Raw genomic sequence first — 7,817 nt, 5'->3', positions numbered from 1 at the left:
TGCCCGGGCCGAGCGTGCGGCTGCGGCCTCGATCCCCTTCCCGGGGGAAGGCGCTTGGACCGGAGCCGCCTGTAGGGCACTCCCGGGCCGTGTAAAGCGCCGCTTCACCGCGGGTTGAGCGTGTGCCTCCAGCAAGAGGGAGATCACTGGTGATGTTATAACCGATTTAACGTTTCAGACATTGTGGCAGTATTTTCACACCGTGACTTCGGATATATTGACTTTGCAGGTCAGAATGGCATCAGATGAGGGAAAACTCTTTGTCGGTGGACTGAGTTTTGATACCAATGAGCAGTCATTGGAACAAGTCTTCTCTAAATATGGACAAATTTCTGAAGGTAAGATCGCAGTGCCAAGCTGTGATGACTTCCACAGATTCAGTAGCACACACGGATGCTGATGCTTTTTTCCTTCCTCCTCTTTATAGTTGTTGTGGTGAAAGACAGAGAAACTCAGAGATCCAGAGGTTTTGGCTTTGTTACTTTTGAAAACATAGATGATGCTAAGGATGCAATGATGGCCATGAATGGAAAGGTAAGGAGGCTTTGGAGCAGCTTTATTTCCTAGGACATAAGAGAAGCACAAAAGATATTTGTGTAGAAAACCAGATAAATCTTGGTGTCTTAAAACAGTGAAATGATAAATATAATGAAGAGCATAAATTGCTGAAGTTCTGTGACTTCACTTACATGACTGAAAAACAGTGATGTTTTAAGGGAATACTTGTATATACATGTCTGAGAATCGGTTTACTCGTGTAGTTGGCTTAGTTCTGGTGTGAGATAAAACCTTTGCTTGGAAGAACTAGTACATTCTGGTGCTGCTTAGCTGACAGTGAAGGTGTGTAACTCACTGTGTAGGTGTTTTGCTGTTTAAAAGTTTAAATACCAACTTGTCTTATCTTGTTCTGTTTGTTAGTCTGTAGATGGACGTCAGATCAGAGTTGATCAGGCTGGAAAATCATCAGAGAACAGATCTCGTGGCTACAGAGGGGGCTCTTCTGGGGGCAGAGGCTTTTTCCGTGGCGGCAGAGGTCGGGGCCGTGGCTTCTCCAGAGGTGAGTGTGCACGCAGGAGTTGCAGTGCCTGAACCTGTAACGGCAGTTGTCAGAACGCTTAAAAACCCCCTGATGTGGTGTCTGTTCAAGGAGGTGGAGACAGAGGCTATGGTGGAAGCAGATTTGATTCCAGAAGTGGGGGATATAATGGCTCCAGAGACTACTATAATAGCAGGTAAAGTTGTCACGACCACTAGTGGGTTGTTGGAAAAGCTCTCAAAGGCCGCTGCCTGTTTGACATGAAAGTCAATAGGCTCCAGAAGCAGTAGAACAAATATAAAGCACATGAATGTTTTTAACAGCAGGAGTCAAGGTGGCTATGGCGACAGGTCTTCAGGAGGATCCTACAGAGACAGCTATGACAGTTACGGTAAGTCTTGGTTCAAATGGGAGTGATGAGTACGTATGCTGTAGGAACTCTCTAAACCTTCTGACCCTGTACTTGAGTCTGGAAATACTGTAAGGCTCAGTTGGACTGTACCACTATTTCTGTTCTTGCCCGTAAGAACCAATCTGCCAGGCTTTGGACGTGGTTGTGCCATTTAAATTTCTAATTTGTAATGCATGTGTAGGAGTTGCTTGGATCTAAGGCAAAGCAAGTTTTTAAAATACGTTCCTCGAGCTTGAGACTAAGACAAAACTCGGATGCCCTAACAAACTTTAATCAAGGGTGGGGGAGTTCTCTTACGGTGTAGCGAACTAGCACTAGCTTCTGAAATAATGCAAGGGAGTAAAATGCTGGAACTTGTCTATGCTTCAGTGCCTTTACAATTGTGCCTGCTTCTTGTCCTCAGCTACACACAACGAGTAAAAATCCTTCCTGACTCAAGATCGTCCTTCCAATGGCTGTATTTATAAAGATTTTTGGAGCTTCGCTGAAATCGTTATTGTGTAGTACATCTACTTGTATTTTCACTTTTGTAGTATTATCAGTTCTAATCTTGTCAAACACAGCCTGACAGCTTCTGATATGAGATGGTCTGATTAGACTTTTCTTTAAGAAAGCTTTGCTTTCAAGTGTTTTTAATCTTTTTTGAAAGCACTTCAGATTTTATTTTATCCTTCATGATGAGCCAAGGTGTTTTTTTTTTTTTTAAAGTTGGTGAAGTTGGGGCCCCAATTCAGTTTCTTTTGAGATAGAAAGGACCTTTAATTCAATGTTCACTGGAAGCTGAACAAGCTGTGGACTTTTTTTAAGTGCATTACCTTCGTCTTTTGTAACATTCCTTTAGTGTAGCAAGGTAGGAATGCAGCCTGGGTACAAATTGGAAGGCAAACCACCTTGATATATCTAAAGAGAAACTTGCTTGTATGTTCAACCTGCATAACGGTATTTTTACTGTTGTAATGATGTAAATTACCCAGAAATAGACTTGCAAACTTACCATAAAAGAGGTTCTTGAAAATGTTTATTTATATTGTCCTTTTTTACTGGAAGAAATATGCATATTCCATTGATATTGTATTTGAAGTGGTAAAGGATTCTTGTATACAGTTTTCTTTGGCTTTACGAAGCCTATTAAAAGACCGTCTGAAATGAACTCTGCTCCTGACATTTACATTTCATTGCACAACACAACCCTTGAAGGTGAAGAACAGTCTAAGTAAGAGGATGCCAGAGGAGAGGAGAAGACTAGCGATAGCGTAAGAGCGAGCCAGATGTATTGACCAGTTGCTAGAGTTTAATCTTAATCGGTCTTGACATGTGAATTCGTCAACATACTTTCACATAAGAATAGTCAGACTTGACTAGAGGCAGAGGACTGAAAGCATATACCTTAGGATGTTCTAGCACGCAAAGCCTAAGTCAGAAGTCAAGGGAATGCTGGTGTTAGGTAGGATAATGGATGTTTCCTTAAAATACTGAAATAGCCTGCACTGAAAAGCTGTAGTGAAGAATCAGTCCTTTAGTAACTGGACTAGTTACTAGCTTGACAGGAGTGTTCAATGGTAGGTAAATTGCCGTAATTAGCTAGCTTTGTCATTGCCTTACAAGTTCTAAGAATTCTTTGCTAGCATATGGAAACTGCAGTGTCCTTGGAGAAAAGAAGTGTTGTGCCTCCAACAGAAACCTCTGAGACGAAAGCTGCTCTCTTGGCTAGTTCATATGTGGAAATAGTCCTGTAATTCGAGGTAACTCCTTTTGCTCATGTCCGCATCCTTCCTCTTGTTGAGAGCTCATTTGAAAGTCTAATGTACCTGTGAAATATTCCTTTTGACAATTTTGGTCAACTGATGGAAAAATTTTAACCCATGCCGTATGCAACCTTTGGCTTGTGGCACAACTTCAGTTCCACAGATCAGAGTTGGGCATGCAGTCATGTCTTGCTAGTAGGTATGGAAGCAAGATGGGAAACGAATTCCCTGACTTGATATGTGTTCATCTATTGAGAATCTTCCTAGACTTCATTAAGTTGCTCACTTTAATTGTAGCTTTCTTTGCCATCCTACTTGTTGCCATTAACTTTTTCCCATAGCCCACACTTCCTAAGCAGCCATGTCAAAGTGGTTAACTCTCTGCTTAGGGATCAAATGATACTCTGGCTGGCATATCAAAGGCATCAGCCAGCCCTGGAACAGTTTTCCCAGACTGTGCTTCTGTGATGTGATGGGTTCAGCGAATGGCTTGTGAAACCCTCGTATATGATGTGACTTGTGTTGGGGGAGGCGGGTGGCGATGTAAAGTCTCCGCTTGATATTTTTATTAATGCATCTTTGCTTTGGCAGGCTGAAGAGAAGAGGGACACGCGATGTGGGAGCTGAGCGGGGATTCTGAGGAAGGAGAGCGTTCGTTCCGAGGAAGCGGGACCCGCGCACCAGTTTGCCAACCAGGTAATGGCTCTTGGCTCTGCCTCGCGCCCCGGAGCTTTTCCTTGGCCGAAAGGTCTGGTGCTGTTACCGTTACTCTGTGGTAAAGCAACAGTAGTTTTCTGGGTGGAAATTCCCTTTCTCTGCCTTAAAACCCACTGTCTTAATTCTTTTTCAGCAATGGAATGCACCAGAGAAGACCGAGAAGGACAGCCATTGACTGGAGTGGTGGAGACAAAGAGCTTTGAGATGATTTTTATTACAGATGAATTGAATGAGGAAATAAGTCAAATTAAGCTAGAATAAAATACTGAAATGTGGAAAAAAAAAATATCTCTGTAGTACTTTTGTGGGGAAATAAATGAGATTGTGGCCAGGGCATACAATAGAAATCTAGTTACCTGGTGTATAGCCCAGTTAAAATAAACCAGCGCTGTTCTGGTTGAGGAGGTGGGCAGAGGGTGACCTTTTGTCTTTAAGGGAGAGTTTTGAGGGAAAAATTAAATTGTCATTGTGACCTTGAGTTAAGTGGCCGATTATAATAGTTGGTGTATCTGCAAAACTTACGCAGTGGGGCAGCTACATCTGAAGGGAAGTGTCAGATGAGCAGTTGCTTAAATGAGGAGTCAGTGTTTGTGCAGAGCAGAAGCAGTTGAAATGGTAACAAAAAGTCTAATCTGTGCTTGGATGCTAAAGCTTTTTTTGACCTCAGATGATGATCTCCTTGCCTGCATATTAATTAAAACTGTTTTTGTGGTGAAAGTTGCCATGTGGTGTTCCTGCTGCTTGCAGAAGTGGCTGCACATCTGTGGAGTTTCACATGCTGCAGTTTCCGGGTGGGACCGTCGCCTGTCCTGCAGCTGATGGCTTTGCTGTGCTTAAGGACTTGGCTCAGGATAAACCTGCCCCAGGTTCCCTGCCTCAGTGGTTATTTGTAACAAAAGCAAACTTCCCAGCTTGGATTTCAGCAACTTAACTCTGAAATTGTTTTTTTACATCCTGGAATTTTTGAGTAGAGCAGCTTCACCAGGTGAAAGCTGTTCGGTGCTTGGAGAGGAGGAGTGGCAGGGGGTGAGTGTTGGAGCAGTAACCCAGCCCAGGGCGTGCTCGGGTGCTCGGCTGGAGGCCCCAGGTGGGTGGTGGGAGCGTCCAGGCATCGCCTGCGGGGTCCCGGCTGCTCCCACCCGGTGGCCGAGTGCTGGGAAGGCGCCGGCGGGGCATGGGGCAAGCTGAGCGCTGCAGCTGTTAGCTCTGCGCTCTGAGACTTGTGAAACGTTTGCCTGGGACTGAGGAGGGGCTGCACAGTCAGAACAAATCCTACTGCGGGTGTGAGTGGGAAGTCAGCCCGTGAGGAACAGCGAGTAAGCTGCCAGTTGCAGATTCTGCAGTTCTGTATTGATTCCTTTGACTCTGGAACAGAACTGCTAAGAGGCTTGGTGCCATCTTCCCTAATTAGCAGATGTTGCCTTTTATTTGCAAAGTCTCCTGTATTCCGCAGAGATTCTTCTGTGCAGAAGTTAAACTACTTGGCTTGTGTGTTGAATTAAGGTTCCCGGTTGCTGTTAACTGCTGTAATTCCGGTTGCCCTTCCCTTGCATCCAATCACCTTGTGGCTCCAGTACCTGACCTGCAGGGTCTGTGCTGGTGAGCAGTGGTGCTGGACACTAAAGCTGGGCTTTCACTCTGCAGGAGGGCAGGTAAGGCCCAGAGCAAGGGAATTCAAGTTTCTTTGCAGGATGTTTGCGCTCTGGTATCTTTTCTCTCTCTCTCTCTCTCTCTCTCTCTCTTGACCTTCACCTGCTCGCTGGTAAATACAAAGCTATTGGGGGAATTTCAGCCTTTTGTGGTAGTTGGAATATGCCGTAGAGATCAAACTTTCTAACCCCAACTCCTGGCATTTTCTCCTGCCCAGTTTGTCCCATCTTCAAAATGGATCATCAAAAATTTAAACTGGCCAAACTGCCCTTTTCTTCCTCTTCTGTACATGTGGAATACTTGTTAGTTTTTTATTTACTTCCTACCTTGTCCCTGGCTTGTACTGAAGTCAGAGGAGTGCTGGTTGCTGAATTCTTCCAGCTGCTCCTTGACTCCAGCTCTTGGTGCTGCAGAACCCTCCTAAGCCGTGGCGGCTGTTTTCTGACACATCACACTGTAACTCACACTGTCCTTAAAATTCTCTGCCCTTCAGGCTGTTGTCTGTGATACGTGACACCTGTGTCTTGCCAGGCTGCGTCATAGAGTGGAAGCAGCTTCTATTATTTATTTCCACTCTGCCCCTTCTCTGCCCGGTGCTTGGCACGGTTCCGAAATGAGGGCTGCCTCCCCGAGAGACCCGCGGTAACCGCGTGCCTTTGGCTCGGCCTGTGCGGGTGCACGTGCCTGGGGCTCATGAAAAATTAGGTCTTGCTCTTGGTTAAATCCTGAAAATGTGGCAGCTCAATAACAAGGAGGATTTACACTGCTAGAGAGGCTGACAGCTGTGAATGTATTTTTGGCAGCTTTGAAGAGAATGGGGCTGGAGGCTGCAATGTGAGACGTGAAGGCAGTAAGAGGGTTTCTGATGGGCTCTGCTACTCTCCTGCCCACCCTTTTTGTGCTAAAAGAACACAGTTGATTGCTTTATCCTGCTTTTTTATCACTGCTTTTTTTTTTTAAACTGATAATTCTCTTGCTTTTGTGCTATGCCCCACTTGAGGGACAGTCTTTTAAGAGCAGTGTATTATGCAAAAAAGTCTGGTCGTGTAACCTAAGTGTCTTTGAAGAAATTGTGTGGGTCTTGTGCCCAGTAACAATTACCGCTGCAGCGTGTTTGAAGGGCAGAATTGATTGTGTGTTCTCTAGTCCGTGCTGCAAAGCCTGGTTATTAAGGAAGGCTGCGGTGCTTTGCCAACCTACTGAGGCGTAACCACCGCTCCCGCTCTGCTGTCGCTTGAACCAGCTCTCCAGAGCAGAGAGTGATGGAGGCCGGACACTTGGCTGGTACAAACGAGCTAAATTAATGGGTGAAGCCAGCTTTAAAAACTGGTGCTCTTACTGAAATGCTTTCTCTGGCTGGGGCGTCCCAGGCACAAAGGAATTCACTCAGGGAGCAAGCAGGGCCCTGGCTAGGGAGCCATCACAATTTCCTGGTGAAATGATGAGTCCGCAAGAGCCCTGGGGTGTTCCTGCATGCAGAATGGGAATGATTATCAAGATTACTTCCCAAACCCTAGTTTTTTCTTATTTTTTTAAAACCTTTCTCAAATTATCTAAGCGAACAGCATTTAAAAAAAAAGAGATCAGCTGACACGCTTTTGGGGGCTGTATCCAGCAATTCACCAGTGAGGATTTTTACACGTTAACGGAGGATGATACTAAACACGGGGACATGAGAGTGTGAGAAACCTTTGCTGATAAAAATGCAGCCAGGTGATGTTCAGACGAATTCAAACTGTAAATACTTATAAAAGCATTATGTGAGAGACCTCCCTAAACAGGGTGCTTAAACGCAGGCAGAAATAATTAACAGACACAAAAATAGAGCCCAGGTGTCGAGGTGCTGTTATTTTGGCATCACTAATCACGGCGCTGCGTTGATTTGATGCTGAGCTTGGAGCTGGGTGGGGGGGGCTGGATGTGGAACTCTGTTACATCCTCGAGAAGGTGCTCGGGTGCTGCTGTGGCATCTGCGGGGGGTTTGGCCCATTTCCAGCCAAAATACCTTTTTTCTTCAAATCTGAGCAGCCTTTCCCGGAGAGGTTGCTCAGGGGCGAGCAGAGTTGTGCTTCAGGGTGGCTGACGGACCCCTCGGCTCAGGCTGGAGCTCCTGTGAAGAAACGAGGCACAAGGCGGGGGTTAGAAATGCCCCAGGTTCTGGTGTTTCAAGCAGTGCTCCCCTCTGCCCGGGGGAATTGCCGTCGTGGCGGGGGAATGGCGGCCCTGAGGGGAAAATGGCGGCCGGGGGGGTGAGGGT

At 45.8% G+C, this 7,817-nt stretch overlaps 1 protein-coding gene across 6 annotated transcripts; it reads left to right on the top strand.

Annotated features, from left to right (window-relative positions):
• Nucleotides 1-196: 196 nt before the first annotated feature.
• On the top strand, nt 197-4,181 carry CIRBP (cold inducible RNA binding protein). 6 transcript variants are annotated; one of them, XR_003400024.1, is made up of 7 exons: nt 197-338; nt 428-534; nt 919-1,057; nt 1,148-1,232; nt 1,363-1,427; nt 3,785-3,889; nt 4,044-4,181. XR_003400024.1 is itself a non-coding variant. In XM_026864950.1 (6 exons), the coding sequence occupies exons 1-6, from the start codon at nt 236-238 to the stop codon at nt 1,866-1,868; spliced, it is 519 nt and encodes a 172-aa protein (XP_026720751.1). In that variant the 5' UTR covers nt 197-235; the 3' UTR covers nt 1,869-2,946. The 6 variants fall into 6 exon arrangements, 4 of the variants coding, with proteins under 4 accessions (XP_026720751.1, XP_026720750.1, XP_026720749.1 ...); XR_003400023.1 differs by having other exon boundaries at nt 1,360-1,427; XM_026864950.1 differs by lacking the exons at nt 3,785-3,889; nt 4,044-4,181 and adding an exon at nt 1,852-2,946 and having other exon boundaries at nt 1,360-1,427.
• The last annotated feature ends 3,636 nt before the right edge of the window (nt 4,182-7,817 follow it).

This window comes from Athene cunicularia (genome assembly GCF_003259725.1).
Source record: "Athene cunicularia isolate RWA chromosome 28 unlocalized genomic scaffold, athCun1 chr28_part1, whole genome shotgun sequence".
Lineage (NCBI taxonomy): Eukaryota > Metazoa > Chordata > Aves > Strigiformes > Strigidae > Athene > Athene cunicularia.
This window is presented reverse-complemented; position numbering and strand designations above follow the sequence as displayed.

Coding starts and splice junctions, on each gene's coding strand:
- CIRBP (XM_026864948.1), top strand. CDS start 236: ATGGCATCAGATGAGGGAAAACTCTTTGTCGGTGGACTGAGTTTTGAT. Junction 535..918: donor TGATGGCCATGAATGGAAAG/GTAAGGAGGCTT, acceptor TCTGTTTGTTAG/TCTGTAGATGGACGTCAGAT. Junction 1,233..1,359: donor AGAGACTACTATAATAGCAG/GTAAAGTTGTCA, acceptor TGTTTTTAACAG/CAGGAGTCAAGGTGGCTATG.